The sequence below is a fragment of the Salvelinus sp. IW2-2015 genome, linkage group LG20, assembly GCF_002910315.2.
Source record: "Salvelinus sp. IW2-2015 linkage group LG20, ASM291031v2, whole genome shotgun sequence".
In the NCBI taxonomy this organism is placed as follows: domain Eukaryota; kingdom Metazoa; phylum Chordata; class Actinopteri; order Salmoniformes; family Salmonidae; genus Salvelinus; species Salvelinus sp. IW2-2015.
The window spans coordinates 41042102-41062287 of record NC_036860.1 but is presented as its reverse complement, the minus strand read 5'-3'; the positions used below and the strand labels follow the sequence as shown (position 1 = coordinate 41062287).

The following is a 20186-nucleotide window of genomic DNA, read 5'->3' as shown; positions in this document are numbered from 1 at the left end:
GCCAGGCAGCACGATTACATTTTTATTTTATTTGCTCACAGCCTGCTTGCCGTCTCTGTTCAACTATTACTGTACATTTCACTCCTTGCAATTTATGTCGCTTTACCAGCAATCACATTCTAACCTTAGGCATTCTGTCATACATTTCATTGTAAACATAAACATTGGGCGTGAGCTAGGAACGTAGGGTGTGGGGAGAACAAATTATTCCCGTTTACTGCATTTTTACCACCAGCCTATGTGATCACACCAAAGGAGCTCACGACATTCAAACTTCCCGCCAGTTCATTGTGAACACTAGCCTATTTTTTATCCAGCAAGCAAGAGCAGGGTGCTTCTTTCCTCGAATTTTTATTTTATTTTTTATACTGAAAGGTCAGTGGAGAAGCTAGCGGAAGGGAACGGTGAAGACTGTAAATTCGAATTTTGTTCATAGGCTGGGGCTATTAATCCACCATTCGTATGCTAGCCTATATATTAGGCCTAGCCTACTTGTGAATTTGGGCGACCAACACCTGTGCTGGAAGTAGTTCGTCCCAGGAGGGTGTTGGACTATTTATTTTTTTGCTGCGCTGCAGACATCTACAGTGCCTCGAAAATATTCAATCCCCTTGACTTTTTTTCAGATTTTGTTACATTACAGCCATATTCTAAAATGGATTAAATAAAACAAATCCTCAGCAATCTACACACAATACCCCATAATGACAAATTGAAAACAGTAATGACAAAACAGAACATAACGGCAAAACAGAAAACAAAAAAAAACAGAAATGCCTTATTTACATAAGTATTCAGACCCTTTGCTATGGGACTCGAAATTGAGCTCAGATGCATCCTGTTTCCATTGATCATTCTTGAGATGTTTCTACAACTTGATTGGAGTCCACCTGTGGTAAATTCCATTGATTGGACATGATTTGGAAAGGCACACACCTGTCTATATAAGGTCTCACAGTTGACAGTGCGTGTCAGAGCAAAAACCAAGCCATGAGATCGAAGGAATTGTCCGTAGAGCACCGAGACAGGATTGTGTCGAGGCAAAGGGGAAAGGGTACCAAAGAATGTCTGCAGCATTGAAGGTCCCAGTGGCCTCCATCATTCTTAAATGGAAGAAGTTTGGAACCACCAAGTCTCTTCCTAGAGCTGGCCACTCGGCCAAACTGAGCAATCGGGAGAGGAGGGCCTTGGTCAGGGAAGTGACCAAGAACCCGATGGTCACTCTGACAGAGCTCCAGAGTTCCTCTGTGGAGATGGGAGAACCTTCCAGCAGGACAACCATCTCTGCAGCACTCCATCAATCAGGCCTTTATGGTAGTATGGCCAGACATAAGCTACTCCTCAGTAAAAGACACATGACAGCCAGCTTGGACTTTGCCAAAAGGCACCTAAAGACTCTCAGACCATGAGAAACAAGATTCTCTGGTCTGATGAAACCAAGATTGAACTATTGGCCTGAATACCAAGCGTCACATCTGGAGGAAACCTGGCACCATCCCTACGGTGAAACTATATGACATAAAATGCTGTGTAAAATAGCTAAAAGGCTATAAAGTAACATTAACTGTAAAGCTATCAGTCCCTAGTGGAAACATTTACAACTGCAATTAGGTTACATTATCTTTTTAATGTATTTTACCTCAGACAAATTGCTAGTGAAGTTGCTAGCTAGCAAGTTAGCATAAACTAGCACTAACTGGGATAGTCATTGTCTAAATGACAGGTAGAAACACATAACATTACTAAAAAAATATCAAAATGTTTCTCTCTAAACAAGTGGATCTTTAGGTTTTCCTACTTGTATATTTAAAAAAAAAATATATATATATATAGATCTAACTTCATTTATCTACAACTTTTTCACATTTTCAAAGAATTTGATCAATTTACCACAAAATCGATATGTTGAAATATCTCCAAAAGTTGTGATGACACATCTGTTTTGTCACCAAAGCCCCATATACCACCCACCACTGCGACCTGTATGCTCTCGTCGGCTGGCCCTCACTACATATTCGTCGCCAGACCCACTGGCTCCAGGTCATCTATAAGTCTTTGCTAGGTAAAGCTCCGCCCCTATCTCAACACCCACCCGTAGCACGCACTCCAGCAGGTATATCTCACTGGTCATCCCCAAAGCCAACACCTCCTTTGGCTGCCTTTCCTTCCAGTTCTCTGCTGCCAATGACTGGAACGAATTGCAAAAATCGCTGAAGTTGGAGACTCCTATCTCCCTCACTAACTTTAAGCATCAGCTATCTGAACAGCTTACCGATCGCTGCAGCTGTACACACTCATCTGTAAATAGCCCATCCAACTACCTACCTCATCCCCATATTGTTTTCATGAACTTTTTTTGCTCTTTTTGCACACCAGTATTTCTACTTGCACATCATCATCTGCACATCTATCACTCCAGTGTTAATTTGCTAAATTGTAATTACTTCGCTACTATGGTCTAGTTATTGCCTTACCTCCTTACTCCATTTGCACACATTGTATATAGATTTTTATATTGTGTTATTGATTGTACTTTTGTTTATCCCATGTGTAACTCTGTGTTGTTTCTTATTGTCGCACTGCTTTGCTTTATCTTGGCCAGGTCGCAGTTGTAAATGAGAATTTGTTCTCAACTGGCCTACCTGGTTAAATAAAGGTGAAATAACATTTTCAAAAACAGAGGACATTTTTTTTGAGCAAGAGCAGTAACAGCCAGGGAAAGTGTTGGGGAAATAATTTGGTGACATCTTGTGGTCTTAATGTGCATTACAAGTCATTGAAATTACTTGGAAATAACATTGATTCAACCAGTGTGTGCCCAGTGTGTTCTCACAAGGGAATGACCATAGCAGGTTGTAAAGGTATTGTTTATTATTGTTCTTCAAATTATATATGGAAAATATTAATATTGTTTCCAACTACCAATCAGCAAATGCACTGTAAATTCAGCTGCAAATTGAACGTTGAGATTGCTGGAAGGCCAGTCTCTTTGTCAAATGACAGAAGTGGAAAGGAATGGAATGTTAGCTAAAAAGACTTGTCCCAAACTAGCACACTCCAACACTCAGACACAATTTACAAATGCAGTATTTGTGTTTAGTGAGTCAGCCACATCAGAGGCAATGCGTTATATTAATAGGTTTGGAATTGGAACATATTCAAATCAAGTCAAATCAAACTTAATTTGTCACATGCGCCGAATACAAGTGTAGACCTTACCATGAAATGCTTACTTACAAGCCCTTAACCAACAGTGCAGTTCAAGAGTTAAGAAAACATTTACCAAATAAACTAAAGTAAAATAATAAAAAGTAACACAATAACATAACAATAACGAGGTTATATACAGGGGGTACTGGTACCGAGTCAGTGTGCGGGGGTACAGTTTAGTTYAGGTAATTTGTACATGTAGGTATGGGTGTTTATTATGCATAGATAATAAACAGCGAGTAGCAGCAGTGTACAAAACAAATGGGGGGGTGTCGATGTAAATAGTCCAGTGGCCATTTGGTTAATTGTTCAGCAGTCTTATGGCTTGGGGGTGGAAGCTGTTAAGGAGCCTTTTGGTCCTAGACTTGGCGCTCCGGTACCCCTTGCCGTGCGTTAGCAGAGAAAACAGTCTATGACTTGGGTGACTGGAGTCTCTGACAATTTTATGGGCTTTCCTCTGACACCGCCTATTATATAGGTCCTGGATGGCAGGAAACTTGGCCCCAGTGATGTACTGGGCCGTACACACGACCCTCTGTAGTGACTTACGGTCAGATGCCGAACAGTTGCCATACCAGGCGGTGATGCAACCGGTCAGGATTGCTGTCCTGCCTGAGCATTCTAAATGTAATGAGTAGCCTACTTTTGGGTGTCAGGAAAACTGTGGTAAAAAGTATATATTTTCTTAAGGAATGTACACTCTTAGAAAAAGGGTTCCAAAAGTGTTCTTCGGATGAATAACCCTTTTAGGTTCTAGATAGCACCCTCTTTTCTAAGAGTGTAGTGGAGTAAAAGTAAAGATATCCCAAAAAACTACTTAAGTAGTACTTAAAAGTATTTTTACTTTGTCACTTTACACCAGACTAGGCTATGTGGTGTTTTTTTAAATACACTACATGACCAAGAGTATGTGGACACCTGTTCGTTGAACATCTCATTTCAAAATCATGTGCATTAATATGGAGTTGGTCCCCCTTTTGCTACTTTAACAGACTCCACTGTTCTGGGAAGGCTTTCCACTAGATGTTGGAGCATTGCTGCGGGGACTTGCATCCATTCAGTCACAAGAGCATTAGTGAGGTCGGGCACTAATGTTGGGTGATTAGGCCTGTCTCGCAGTCGGTGTTCCAATTCATCCCAAAAGTGTTCCATGCGGTTGAGGTCAGGGCTCTGTGCAGGCCAGTCAAGTTCTTCCACACCTATCTCGACAAACCATGTCTGTATGGACCTCACTTTGTGCACGGGGGCATTGTCATGCTGAAACAGGTAAGAGCCTACCATGAAAAACAGCCCCAGCATCACACCCTGATCTTTTTCACCTGTCCTTGTGATTGTCTCCACCCCCCTCCAGGTGTCGCCCATCTTCCCCATTATCCCCTGTGTATATATTCCTGAATTCTCTGCTTGTCCTTTGCCAATTTGTCTTGTTTGTCAAGTCAACCAACTTTAGTTTCTCAGCTCCTGTTTTTTCCCAGTCTCTCTTTTCTTGCCCTCCTGGTTTTGACCCTTGCCTGTCCTGACTCCGAGCCCGCCTGCCTGACCACTCTGCCTGTCCCTGAGCCTGCCTACAGACCTGTACCTTTGCCCCCCGCTGGATTTTTGACCTCTGCTTAACCTGAGCCTGACTGCTGTCCGGTACCGTTGCCTCACCTCTGGTTACTGATCCCTGCCTGCCTTGACCTGTCTATTGCCTTGTCCCTATTGGATCATTAAATTATTGTTTATTCAAAACAGTCTGCATCTGGGTCTTACCTTAAACCTGATACCCAGACCATTACTCCNAGAAAACAGTCTATGACTTGGGTGACTGGAGTCTCTGACAATTTTATGGGCTTTCCTCTGACACCGCCTATTATATAGGTCCTGGATGGCAGGAAACTTGGCCCCAGTGATGTACTGGGCCGTACACACGACCCTCTGTAGTGACTTACGGTCAGATGCCGAACAGTTGCCATACCAGGCGGTGATGCAACCGGTCAGGATTGCTGTCCTGCCTGAGCATTCTAAATGTAATGAGTAGCCTACTTTTGGGTGTCAGGAAAACTGTGGTAAAAAGTATATATTTTCTTAAGGAATGTACACTCTTAGAAAAAGGGTTCCAAAAGTGTTCTTCGGATGAATAACCCTTTTAGGTTCTAGATAGCACCCTCTTTTCTAAGAGTGTAGTGGAGTAAAAGTAAAGATATCCCAAAAAACTACTTAAGTAGTACTTAAAAGTATTTTTACTTTGTCACTTTACACCAGACTAGGCTATGTGGTGTTTTTTTAAATACACTACATGACCAAGAGTATGTGGACACCTGTTCGTTGAACATCTCATTTCAAAATCATGTGCATTAATATGGAGTTGGTCCCCCTTTTGCTACTTTAACAGACTCCACTGTTCTGGGAAGGCTTTCCACTAGATGTTGGAGCATTGCTGCGGGGACTTGCATCCATTCAGTCACAAGAGCATTAGTGAGGTCGGGCACTAATGTTGGGTGATTAGGCCTGTCTCGCAGTCGGTGTTCCAATTCATCCCAAAAGTGTTCCATGCGGTTGAGGTCAGGGCTCTGTGCAGGCCAGTCAAGTTCTTCCACACCTATCTCGACAAACCATGTCTGTATGGACCTCACTTTGTGCACGGGGGCATTGTCATGCTGAAACAGGTAAGAGCCTACCATGAAAAACAGCCCCAGCATCACACCCTGATCTTTTTCACCTGTCCTTGTGATTGTCTCCACCCCCCTCCAGGTGTCGCCCATCTTCCCCATTATCCCCTGTGTATATATTCCTGAATTCTCTGCTTGTCCTTTGCCAATTTGTCTTGTTTGTCAAGTCAACCAACTTTAGTTTCTCAGCTCCTGTTTTTTCCCAGTCTCTCTTTTCTTGCCCTCCTGGTTTTGACCCTTGCCTGTCCTGACTCCGAGCCCGCCTGCCTGACCACTCTGCCTGTCCCTGAGCCTGCCTACAGACCTGTACCTTTGCCCCCCGCTGGATTTTTGACCTCTGCTTAACCTGAGCCTGACTGCTGTCCGGTACCGTTGCCTCACCTCTGGTTACTGATCCCTGCCTGCCTTGACCTGTCTATTGCCTTGTCCCTATTGGATCATTAAATTATTGTTTATTCAAAACAGTCTGCATCTGGGTCTTACCTTAAACCTGATACCCAGACCATTACTCCYCAAGCTTTATACCACTCCAGCCGACGCTTGGCATTGTGCATGGTGATCTTAGGCTTGTGTGCGGCTGCTCTGAAATGGAAACCCACTTCATGAAGCTCCCTACAAAACAGTTATTGTGCTGATGTTGCTTCCAGAGGCAGTTTGGAACTCGGTAGTGAGTGTTGCACGCGAGGACATACGATTTTATGCGTTATGTGCTTAAGCACTCGGTGGTCCTGTTCTGTGAGCTTGTGTGGCCTACCACTTCGCAGCTGAGCCGTTGTTGCTCCTAGACGTTTCCACTTCACAATAACAGCAGTTACAGTTGACTGGGAAGAAATTTGATTAACTGACTTGTCGGGAAGGTGGCATCCCATGACGGTGCCACATTTAAAGTCACTGAGCTCTTCAGTACGGGCCATAATACTGCCAATGTTTGTCTATGGAGATTGCATGGTTGTGTGTTCAATTTTATTACACCTGTCAGCCTTGGGCGTGGCTGAAATAGCCAAATCCACTAATTTGAAGAGGTGTCCACATAATTTTGGCCATGTAGTGTAGGACTGTATTATCTTACACTTGAATCTGAAATAGGATTGCCTAAACTTCCATTCCCCTCATGAAACAGGATTACTACCACACAGAAATGAGCTGACACAAGCAGCCTGTATAAAAGCTTTTCAACATATGTGGTGACCTTTCCAGCTAAAGTAATCAATACAGTGTTGGCAACCTGAGGAGGAGCCCACATAGTCCATACATACTACAGAATGAGAATTGAACTCCCTAAATGTCTGTAGTACACTCATGAACTGAACCTGACCTCAGAACTGTCGCCCACAGAGCGTGAGAAGAGCAGCCTGTGACCCCTAACATCTCTAACGGTCTACAGTATCTTTCAACCCAGTCTGTGGAAGTAGTTGATTCTGAAATTAATCTGGGACTTTCTGGGAGATTTACAATAGTATTTTGTGTGAGAAATATTGTTGTGAAAAGGATTATTGCCTATAAATAAAATGTGACTGATTGAGATGGGACAGTATTGCAATTCAGGTGACCCAGTCCAGCAGTCTGCAATATCATATTACACACACACACACACACACACACACACACACACACACACACACACACACACACACACACACACACACACACACACACACACACACACACACACACACACACACACACACACACACACACACACACACACAGGGGCTAGGCCTAATGAGCACAATGTTTTTGTATTAATTAGACCTAACACCATATTGCTTGTTAGAATGTACATAATTTAGGTTATTACCCAGACTGAGCCAGCCCTGTCCTGGCCCACATTTCAATCCAAGGTTGTGAGGAAATAACTCTCACAACCCCACTCCACTCTAACCAGTGTCGGGTAACCTACCCAGGATCTATTTTTACTTTCGCTCTTATTAGCTACTCCATTTAACAATTTTATTTTACCAGCCCAGACCAGCAGAGTGCTGCTCTTGCTAATATTTTATAGCTTGTACGAATTAATGTTGTTTTAGTGTATACCTAGAGATATTCTACATGCTTATTGACAGAAATAAAGTGCATTAAAACAGCACTGTTTTAGTGATGAAGTCTAGAGATAGTAGAGGGTGAGGGTCATGTTTGAGATAGGCAGTCATGAAATATATTAATTCCTAGAATAACCTGTTAAATTATTAGCTGATCTGAGATCAGACCTAGGAATTATAATTATAAATTATTATTGCAGAAAAAGCAGAAACTTAAACAGCTTTCATGGTAGGTTATCCTAGGGCTAGGTCATTGGAATGGCAGTAGCCTCTTATAAATTGACTAATGATAGCCCATGCAATTGCCACTGACTTCAGTGCTGTCAGTCTCACACGCGCAGTCACCCGACTGTCGAAGTCTGGTGACAGGAATATGGGCGAATTGACTTGGAGAATCTTTTTCCTCGGTTTCCTTAATTTTAAAACAGAAAAATATGTCATCGCCGAAAACAGAAAATTGGGAATCTCATTTAGAGTTTTTCAGATCTGTGTGCTGCTATACGTGATCGGGTGAGGTGCATGTTTTATATTATTGTATTACAAGCTCGCGACGTAAAAATAATGTACTAAATCGTGTATTAAAAGTGTCAATCATTATTTACATACAAAGTCGCAACTACAGTAGATTTAATTGTACATTTTGGGTGTCTTTGAGGTCGTTCAAACTGTCATCGTGGAACATAGGGCTAAGGAGTAATTTTTTATTTATTTAACTAGGCAAGTCAGTTAAGAACAAACTCTAATTTACAATGATAGTCTACACCGTCCAAAGCCGAAAGACGCTGGGCCAATTGTGCGCCGCCCTATGGGACTCCCAATCACGGCCGGTTGTGGTACAGCCTGGATTCGAACCAGGGTGTCTGTAGTGACGACTAGCACTGAGATGTAGTGGCTTAGACCGCTGCGCCACTGACTGACGATTCTGAATCTGTAATTTTCATAGTCATGGCACGAGTTCTGTAAGAGCTATTGAAGATCGATATACAAAAACAAAAAAAGGAAAACAACATTCAACAAAAAAAGCAGTGGGTTTTTGTCGATCCTCCCCCAATTCAGAATATATCATTTTCATAGTCTTACACAAAGTGTGTAAGAGCTATTGAAAATTGAAAGCATAAATAAATCTAAAAAAATAAAAGGCGTAGATTTTTGTCCATCCTCCCCGATTCAGAATATATCATTTTCAAAGTCTTACACAAAGTGTGTAAGAGCTATTGAAGATTGAATGCTACAAGCTCATGTCACACCTGTATTTGGGGAGTTTCTCCTATTCCTCTCTGCAGACGCTCTCAAGCTCTGTCAAGATGGATGGGGAGTGTTGCTACACAGTTATTTTCAGGTCTCTCTAGAGATGTTCGATTGAGTTCAAGTCTGGGCTCTGGCTGGGCCACTCAAGGACATTCAGAGACTTGTCTTGAAGCCACTCCTGTGTTATCTTGGCTGTGTGCTTAGGGTCGTTGTCCTGTTGGAAGGTGAACCATCGCCCCAGTCTGAGGTCCTGAGCGCTCTGGAGCAGGTTTTCATCAAAGATCTCTCTGTACTTTGCTCCATTCATCTTTCCCTTGATCCTGACTAGTCTCTCAGTCCCTGCTGCTGAAAAACATCCCCACAGCATGATTCTGCCACCACCATGCTTCACCGTAGGTGCCACAGGGTTCAATTCTCTGGCCGACTCTCTTCTCTGTATACATCAATGATGTCGCTCTTGCTGCTGGTGATTCTCTGATCCACCTCTACGCAGACGACACCATTCTGTATACTGCTGGCCCTTCTTTGGACACTGTGTTAACTAACCTCCAGACGAGCTTCAATGCCATACAACTCTCCTTCCATGGCCTCCAACTGCTCTTAAATGCAAGTAAAYCTAAATGCATGCTCTTCAACCGATCGCTGCCCGCACCTGCCCGCCCGTCCAGCATCACTACTCTGGACGGTTCTGACTTAAAATATGTGGACAATTACAAATACCTAGGTGTCTGGTTAGACTGTAAACTCTCCTTCCAGACTCACATTAAGCATCTCCAATCCAAAATTAAATCTAGAATCTGCTTCCTATTTCGCAACAAAGCATCCTTCACTCATGCTGCCAAACATACCCTCGTAAAACTGACTATGCTACCGATCCTTGACTTCGGCGATGTCATTTACAAAATAGCCTCCAACACTCTACTCAGCAAATTGGATGCAGTCTGTCACAGTGCCATCCGTTGTGTCACCAAAGCCCCATATACCACCCACCACTGCGACCTGTATGCTCTCGTTGGCTGGCCCTCGCTTCATATTCGTCGCCAAACCCACTGGCTCCAGGTCATCTATAAGTCTTTGCTAGGTAAAGCCCCGCCTTATCTTAGCTCACTGGTCACCACAGCAGCACCCACCCGTAGCACGCGCTCCAGCAGGTATATTTCTCTGGTCACCCCCAAAGCCAATTCCTCCTTTGGCTGCCTTTCCTTACAGTTCTCTGCTGCCAATAACTGGAATGAACTGCAAAAATCACTGAAGCTGGAGACTCATATCTCCCTCACTAACTTTAAGCACCAGCTGTCAGAGCAGCTCACAGATCACTGCACCTGTACATAGCCCATCTGTAAATAGCCCATCCAACTACCTCATCCCCATACTGTTATTTATTTATTTTGCTCCTTTGCACCCCAGTATCTCTACTTGCACATTCATCTTCTGCACATCTATCACTCCAGAGTTTAATTGCTATATTGTCATTATTTTTACACTATGGCCTATTTATTGCCTTAGCTCCATTATCTCATTTGCACACACTGTATATAGACTTTTTAAAATGTATTTATTTATTATTATTATTATAATTTTTATTTATTTTTCTATTGTATTATTGACTGTATGTTTGTTTATTCCATGTGTAACTCTGTGTTGCTGTTTGTGTCGCACTGCTTTGCTTTATCTTGGCCAGGTCGCAGTTGTAAATGAGATTTTGTTCTCAACTAGCCTACCTGGTTAAATAAAGGTGAAATAAATACATGTATTTTTTATTTTTACTGCCTTTTTAAAAAACATAGCTGATATGGGTCACTTGCTTTAACCAATGTGGTTTATACTGACAATTTAGATGTACAAACTATGGCATAAGGGAATGATGAGCAGGTAAGAGGCAATCCGTAATTTCGATTAAGACATTAATGAGCAAGCTAAGATGGACGCAGTCAATATAACTATTTGTTCAGCACTTTTCAAATGTACAGCGACAGAATTCAGAACTTTGGGCTGTTCTTACAGTATTCTCCCTGTACACCAAGTAGGAACCGTAGGATAAATAAAGGGGGCATATAAGCAGACAATGAAAGCTCTTACAATATTCGATGATGTCATTTCTCTAAAACAGGCTATAGGCTACATGTGCACCACCAAGTCAGAACAGTAGGCTAAGTTATGAGGGGGAAAGGGACCAAGTTATTAGGGTGAGGCACATGGGCAACTTACTATACAACATACACTTAGTATTACTTTCTTAGCTACAGTATACATATCTCCCTGGCATATTACATAATTTATGCAGCAGCGTACAAGATGTTTTTGAAATCTCCTTGTTGTGCTGTGCTCACTTGAACAGGAAGGTGGCGCGGCGGTCTTTCTGTGGGCAAATTTTGTCATCAAACTTTGTCATCAAAGTCTGGCATTCTTTGGATTTATGGTGCTTTTAAGACAACTGGGAACTCGAAAAAAACAAGGTTGAATCATGACGTCAGTGATCTCTAGAAAGAGGCCAGAATTCCCGACTTGGATTACTGTTCAAAACGTATTTTCCCTTTTGGAGCTCGTTTCTTTTTTTGAGTTCCCAGTTGTCTTGAGCTCACTGGTCTGAGATTTCCCATTTCTGAGTTTCAGTTGTTTTGGGCACGGCAGAAGTCATGCTGGATTGACAGCATAGCCAATGTATTCAACATTTTCTGGCCCATGGTGTTGCATGTGAATGTTTATCCTTTTTAGCTTGGAAAAGAGACCCCAGACTTGGACCACACACCCTCTCCACTGAATAGCAGGCTAGTGATTGCTTTGCAACACTTGCAGTTAGCCACTGATTCCTTCCTAACTACTCATTGTTGAATTAGCGATTTCAAACTTGTTGTGTAATGTTTATGTCCAATGGCCGATGAGTACCGATATGTTTTATCTATAATATCTCTTCATATGGCAAGGTTTGAAAAGGATTTGCCAGTAGATTATCGACTTGATTCATGACGATGACTGCTTGTCTAGCTTGCTAGCTAAGATTTTGAAAGTATGATGTTGACATGTCCAATCAAAGATACGGTAGATATAATGTGATTTGACATAATTTTATCTGTGGCCAATGACCTTGAGCCTTCTTGGATGGGCACTTATAATGTAAATCTATGGCAGCACCCAAGGGGCTTGAATTTTCGAGCTCTACCCCTAGATTTTGCCGTGACGAAGTGTCCCCATGAGTGACAGGACACTGAGCCAATCACGGCCCAACTAGAGAACATTATCAACCCCTATGCTCTGTATTTTCTGCTGGCTGCCCCACCACTACAGAAAGCACTGAGCTAGGCTGAAACACCTGCATTTTGGAGCTGCCTTACTTAAGAAAGCAAAAAGAGACCATGTTTGAATGCAGCTTTATTGACTCAAATTAGTTTTTTATTACATTGTTTGCAAACAGATTTGTTTTCTTTTGCTAAACAGGTGGGGCTCAAAACTCCCTAAATGACAGGCCGCCACTGCATTGGCACTTTGGTTGGAACCGGTGCTATGGTCATATGACACGAAAATAGAGATCTTTGACCACGTTTACCAGTGGTGGGTTTTTGCACACACCAAAAATCCACCAAAAAATTGTTAATTGACCACAAAATCAACATTTTGAAATGGCCATCTCAGTCTCCCCAGCTAGCACATGTGGTTCCTTGGAAGTTGTCAGAAGGTCCATTTTTGGTTTCCCATTGGTTCTGGTAAAACCGGTAAAGCTCAACCTTTTTTTAAATGGAAGTGAAAAATACACCTCTTCTGGGAATGTACATCTTTAGGTAGCAGGGAGGTTCTGAGAATGTTTTACTATGATTCCCTGAAAGTTTTCCTGGGATGCTTAGGTTAACTGTTTTGAACAGATATGACACAAATTCATTTGCTTAGGCACCAATTATGCAAATATGTTTCTTTTTTATTGTGGCACAGCATCAGTGAGATTTGAACCTATGATCTTCTGTTTTCTATCCATGGCATTAGTCCACTGCACCAACAGGATGGCGCAAGCATGACATCTTTTTTTAACTCATACACTCATATGTTCATTTTAGTCTATTCAAATGGAAACTTCAAAGGAAACAATCCCTCATTAAGATCAAGTGTGGCCAATTAGTGTTTTTTTATTTTTATGAATTTTTAAGGAACTCAGTCCGGCTTTCAACTGACTCTTGAAAGTTGTAATAGTAGATTGCACAAGGTGCAATTTCGAAATTGGGTAGTGCATCATCAGTTTTCCTCATGTAATGTCAGTCATTGCATACCAGATCAGCTAGTCCATGTCAGCTAACATTTTTTAAATGTTTTTTTTAGCCCATAGATTTTTTTGTAGTGTTTGAGTCACTCAAATATCCCATGAATACACGTTAGACATGGCAAAATGTATAGAATTGCAAATGCAAGAAAATTTGCTTTGAAACTGCAAAATTGTCTCTGCCCCCATAACAAAATGTGTAGAATTGCAGGAAATAAACTTTAAATCTGATGATTCCCAATTCTGAATGGGGGGGGGGGGCTGAGTGAAAAAGTTTGGGAACCCCTGAGATAGAGTTTTGTTGACGCTGTTAGCAGTTGATGTTATTCTTTAATAACACAGACCCCAAAGCAAATCAGGGGGAGGAAAATAGGTTTATTCAAATAGGACAAATCATGATTGGAAGTAGATGGTCGTTCTCCCCTGTCCTCAGTGATGCTCTCCAGTGATCCTTTTACATTTTTTTATTTAACCTTTATTTAACCAGGAAAAGCCCATTGAGACCCAGAGTCTCTTTTTCAAGGGAGACCTGGCCAAGAAGGCAGCAACAATCAATACATTACAGAATTAAAACATACAACAATACAATACAACAACATGATCCAGCCTAAATAAAACATTTACACTCCTCTGTAACAGTCTCCCATCAATATTTTAAATTCATTCAGTGGCACTAACATATCTAGATGAAGCATGGATTGTAGATTATTCCATGCGTCTGGTGCACAAGAAGAGAAGGCAGTCTTGTCTAATACTGTGAATGTCCTGGGGACTTTAAGTATCAACCACCTAGCAGACCAGGTATGGTAACTGCTGGTGGTGAAGGAGACCAGACTACAGAGGTAAAGAGGGAGTTTTCCCAAAAGGGCTTTGTAGATGAACACATACAAATGTATCTTTCTGCGCATATAAATTGAGGTCCAACCTACCATTTGGTACAATGTGCAATGGTGGGTGAGTGACTTGGCATTTGTAATAAAGCACAAGGATGRATGATAAACAGAGTCCAGTCTCTGAAAGACAGAGGAGGCTGCATGCATATACAACAAGTCACCATAATCAATTACAGAGAGAAAAGTGGCATGAAAAAGCTTCTTTCTAGCCATTCTCTCCTGTTGTTCTTTCCTGTGATTATCTCCACAGAACAAAGGGACAGGATCTAGTTTTATAACCCGGCCCTAGCCTGTGGTTGACCAATTAGAAGTCCTTGCAGTACGACTGGGCCAATGGCCAAATAACAAGTATCCTATTTCAGGCTCAATGTGTAGACAAATTCCTCCTATGTCTCTGACCCATTAATAAATAATTCCATATTGCAGAAAAACCACTATTTCCATTGATCGTTAATTCTATTGACTTCTCATCCTCTTGACCTCTCGTACTCTGTCTCTGCGTTGTGTATTTATCTTTAAAAGATTCTTATAACGCTGAGAAAGGGGGATACTTAGTCAGTTGTCCAACTGAATGTATTCAACTGAAATGTGTTTTCCACATTTAACCCAACCCCTCTGAATCAGAGAGGTGCGGGGGGCTGCCTTAATCAACATTCACATCTTCAGCGCCTGGGGAACAGTGGGTTAACTGCCTTGCCCAGGGGCAGAACAACAGATTTTGACCTTGTCAGCTCGGGGATTCAATCCAGCATCCTTCCGGTTACTGGCCCAATGCTCTAGCCACTAGGCTAGAACAGAATGTTTATGTTTTTAAATAACATTCTTAGGATGTTCTTTGAACGTTACTAATGTTTTATTGTGGTTTTTATGGAACATTTTCATAATGTTCTGAGAACATGACTTTAAATAGAACCATAAGGAAACCTGKAGAAAAGGTTATGCGGAAGTACTGAAATTCCCACAGAAGAACGTTGTTTCTTAATGTTCTCTGAATGTTCTGGGAACGTGACTTTAAATAGAACCATGAGGAAACCTGCGGAAAACATTACCTACTGGGCACAGATGTCAATTCATCGTCTATTTCACGTTGGTACAATGTAATTTCATTGAAATTACGTGGATGTAACTTTGGTTGAATGAGTGTGTTCCCAGCAGGTATGCCGAAGTGCTGAAATTCCCACATTGTTTCTTAACGTTCTCTGAATATTCGGAGAATTTAAAAAAAAATATAACTATGAGGAAACTTACAGAAAACGGTATGCTGAAGTACTGAAATCGCAAGGGCCCTGATGGAGTATTTAAAACAGGGGATACTATCTTTTTGAGACTTCTTTTATATTATTTGTTAAACAAATTCCCTTTCTCTGAGCAATTGTATTAGTATAAAATTATATATTCATATATTTTTTTTTTATCATACAATATAGACAGTGTTATAGAGTGCGCTTGACATTTCTATGTCTTATGACTCAGCACATGAATGAAAGCTTTAATATATCCAGGGCACTAGGCCCATACTGTAATTTGTTCAAAGTTTGTTCAAATTACCATCAATGTAATTTCTATATGTGACTGACAACGGCTCAACATTTTCAAATGTCACCGAGTTAGAATGATTTAAAAATATATATTTTTAAAGTTGAGGCTTAGACTAAATGTAAGAAATCAACCAATCAACCAATCAATCAATCAATAACCGGTGCATTTAAATTCTCAGGTGGGTCTTAGTGTATAAGAAGGGGTACCAATCGAGGGAAGAGACCGTCCAGAGCTCTGTCATCACCAAGCTGAAAGGAGTGGTCATGACCAACAACACAGAATTTGGACTTTACCTATGGGGGGCTGAGGATTATGTCATACCTCCAACGGTGAGATCCAGGAACTTTGGGGGAGGTTTTATGTACACAGGTAAAGCTGGCGCAGTACATAGCTTTACTGCTAGATGATTAATTCAAGTCTATTTGAGTTGAAGCTGAAGCTCATCAGTGATACAGCAAGTCATTGATTGTATATTTCAAGTACAATGAGTCACATTTTTATGGGGTCTCACCATTAACTCACTTTCATCAGTTTTCAATCACACCCAAATCGTTTTTAAAATAACATGACACCACATGCAGATTTATATCACATCGATAGAGACAGTATATCTGGCCATGGCATGAGAATAGTGCACTTTTAGAAACACTGGCATAAGCATGTTTGTCAGCTATTTTGAACATCTATTTTAGAATATGAAAAGTTGACATGCATTTAGTGTGCTCTTCAATTCTTTTTAAGAACATGTCTGATGTCTTTAAATAATGTTTATTTTGTAAGGTCATGGAAAAGGCAATGATTGGGGTCATTGGACATTATACCTTACAGGCTATAGAGCAATAGGACAATCACACCTTTCGCTATATACATTTAGCTATAAACGACTGAGTAATTTTTCTCCTCAAGGGACAAACCATTACATCTGTCCTGTTAAATAAAAGAGAGAGGGTTGTTCCCCAAGTCTAATCGCTATAATTCTCTTAACCTTTAGCGACTCAATGATAAACAGATTAAATAGAAAGGTCTGCTCTTGTCCACATGGTGAACCCAGTCAGCCACCACTGGATCTCCTTCATTTTGTAAGGCTATATTAATATGGAGTGAGAAGCTGTGCTATTTACATTTAAGCTTGCGGCATTATAAGCTTTGATAAATGAATATGTATTTAGGGCTTTGATTTTGTACAATTAATACACAGTTCCCTAACTAACCTGACCGATGAAAGTACAGTGTCCAACATTTTAGCTTGTTGTTGATTTTCAGGGTGAACAAGTCTTCTTCATTGTTACAAACTACCTCGAGACCCCAAATCAGAGGCTTGGGTTCTGTGCTGAGGTGAGTGAAAAGCAATGTTGTACTACCGTAATCGAGACAAAAATCTTGTTAATTGACTCTATTTTGAAAGATCCCCCAATTCTGAGATAGAGATTGGATGACTGTGCAGCTAAGATAGAAATACTTTAATGATCCAATCAAACAAGGAAATTAAACTCCGCATTGATGATGCAAGTATTCTAACCGTATATGGCAAAGTAAACAGAAAATCGACTGGTAATTTGGGGCGGATGTCAGAATCCAAACTGCCTATAGCAGGTAATTATGATGCCTTAGTAGGCCCAACAGTTTTTTCCCCAGAGAGAGATGGCTTGACCTTGACATTGTCTTCCAATACTTGCTTATTTGATATTGTAGTAGGCTTTCGGTGCCGTTATGATGATTTTCAGAAAAGTTATGAAAAATATATAAATTATATTTAATAATGATAAAAATGTTCATAGTATGAAGGGGGCAATGTGTCACTGTTCACTGGTCCAATAACATTGTCTATTCCTAAATTGCTTTAGCATTCAAATGATACTCCCTATTGTGTTCACCACGCTATTGTATGTTGCCGTCGTCTCTAGGCTCTTCAATACACAGCTTTGAATACAGGTTTGCATTTTTAACTACAGCAACGTGTCCTTTTTTCTCCAGAGCCCTAAGGTGCCAGATGGCCAATGTGTAAACAATGAGGATTGTGCCGAGGGTGAGGTGGTAATAGCTGGCAATGGTAAGGACTAATGTGGTCAACTGGGGCAGTCTATCTCATTTCAATTTCAATTTCCAAGATAACATTTATTTACAGATTAACACTGGTTATGGTCACATTTCTTTTAAATGCACATGTACACCACTCATTTTTGGAAGTGTATGAGAATCACCAGGGTTGGAATTGGACAAATGTCTCTCTTAAAAAATTCCTTGATATTGACATTAAAAAATATATATTTTGCATGTTAAAATTATTCAACTCTTGGATCTCCTACGTGTTACCATTCCCCCTAATTTCCACCCAGAGTATTATGTCTTTCCAGGATGTTGACAGGGATCTTTGCTTTTCCCTGCAGGGGTAAAGACTGGACTGTGTTTAAACTCTACAGGGACCTGTGAGATACATGGCTGGTGTCCCGTCGAGACGGGCCGGAAACCCTCGTGAGAATTCATCCTCTTTTGCTGTGAAAATAATGAAATACTCACTTTTGCATTGACACTCCACTACAGATTGAGGATCTTAATTTGAGCCAATTTGCTACAGCAGGAATATAATCCTGCAGCAACAGGACATGTGAATTATTATGTGGATTATAACTAATGGACATTTTTGTAGGGGTTGATACATTTTTATGTTAGGGCAAATCAAGTCTGACATTTCAAAGTAGAAATGACAAATTTTAGAAGCCTTTTTAAAACTCAAATACACTACAAGTTTGCATTTCCTGCTTTGGAGGAAAATTCTCAGCAACAAAAGATTAAGATCCTACATCTGTACATTATGTACTTCAGCATGAAGTACCTTGTCCTGATTATCTACCATTATGTAGCAGTCACTCTGGATTAACACTTTTCCCCTTCATTTCCAGGGAGGCTTTATTAAGCAAGGCAGAAAACTTCACAATTTACATCAAGAACTTTGTCAGGTTTCCGAAGTTTGAATTCTCCAAGTAAGTGGTTATGAGTGGTGCTAAGTGGTGCTTGTTCATACAGACCTCAAAGTAGTCCCGAGAGACTGTCTGTCTCTACAGACACAGTCAGTGTCAGTGACATAGATCAGTAAGTATGTGTGAGTTGGGCAGTGGGGAATACATGTCCTAGCACTGCTTTGAATAGCTATGAGGGTGCTCATAGAAAAACAAAACATAGAATGGCTTGCCACCCCAAATCACACCCTGACCAAACCAAATAGAGATAAAGAAGGCTCACAAAGGTCTAGGGCGTGACACAATAGTCAATTTCACCCCTACCTACATGTAAAAATACCTCAACTAAACTTGTACCCCACGCCAACTGACTCGGTACTGGTCCGCCCTGTATATATGCCTGCGTTATTGTTATGTTATTGTTACTTTTTATTATTTTTGTATTTTTATTTTTAGCTTCATTTTTTGGTAATATTTTCTTTCACTCTTCTTGAAACCTACAACTGTTGGTTAAGGGCTTGTAAGCTAAGCCATTTCACGGTTTAAGGTCTACACTTGTTGTATCGGCGCATGCTACAAATTGATTTAATTTGACTATGGTAAGAATGGGCTCTGGTTAACTAGTTGTTTTTCTTCATGCTGGGTTCCTGCCTACACTACAACCAGAGGTAGTGTATTTACTTGTAACATGTTCTAACCTGACCTTGCTGGGAAGTTGAGGTGAAGGGCACGTTAATAGAGGGGCTCTGTGTCAACACTTAATAGAGTTCTAAAAAACTGTTATGTTTTCTAATGTGTTATTATGCAAAACATTAGTTGGTTATCATTCAATTTCATGGCTAATGACCGCAGCCGACATGGCAAAAAAGGCAATTAAATGTCATTCAAAATAATGGTAATTACCTAACTGCCTGAAACGCAAGCATCCATTATGAAATGGATGGAGGAAGAGAGACCTTACATCGCCTCTCCACACTGGCTTGATAGCATGACGAGGCCTGAAAAGAATAATTCGGACTTCACTGTTAAAACTAGAAACCCAACCCTGATTACTGACTGTTTAATGGCACTGTATTGAGTGTTCTTTCCTGGGTAAGCACGTACTGTATGCTGATAAACCTTCGTTTTTATACAACATTGCTGCCCGCTCTATGGCCAGGTCCTTCCTCTGCCCAGGGGAAAAAGTTCACCTAACCTCATGGGGACTACTTGATTAAATAAAGTGTACATTTCAAAAACAAAAAGATGTAATATTGTACCCACTACAGCCATGTCCCTGAAAGTCGTGTCGAGTCCGCTGACCAGGTTGCCGCAGACGAAAAGATGGGGCAGTTAGGTTGGGGACGTTGTCTAAGGAACAATCTTCTTTAGATAGGAGTCATTACCGGTGTCCAGAGAAACAT

General features: G+C 41.0%; 1 protein-coding gene across 2 annotated transcripts in view; it reads left to right on the top strand.

Annotated features, from left to right (window-relative positions):
- Positions 1–8173: 8173 nt before the first annotated feature.
- Positions 8174–20186, top strand: part of p2rx5 (purinergic receptor P2X, ligand-gated ion channel, 5) — a 25496-nt gene continuing 13483 nt past the window's right edge. The window contains exons 1-6 of one of the 2 annotated variants that reach the window (XM_070449390.1): positions 8174–8410; positions 16005–16155; positions 17090–17161; positions 17801–17876; positions 18214–18298; positions 18727–18807. In XM_070449390.1, the coding sequence (XP_070305491.1) occupies positions 8187–8410; positions 16005–16155; positions 17090–17161; positions 17801–17876; positions 18214–18298; positions 18727–18807 (689 nt within the window). In that variant the 5' untranslated portion in view covers positions 8174–8186. The remainder of the gene's footprint in view (positions 8411–16004; positions 16156–17089; positions 17162–17800; positions 17877–18213; positions 18299–18726; positions 18808–20186) is intronic. The other variant, XM_070449391.1, reaches the window with a different exon arrangement.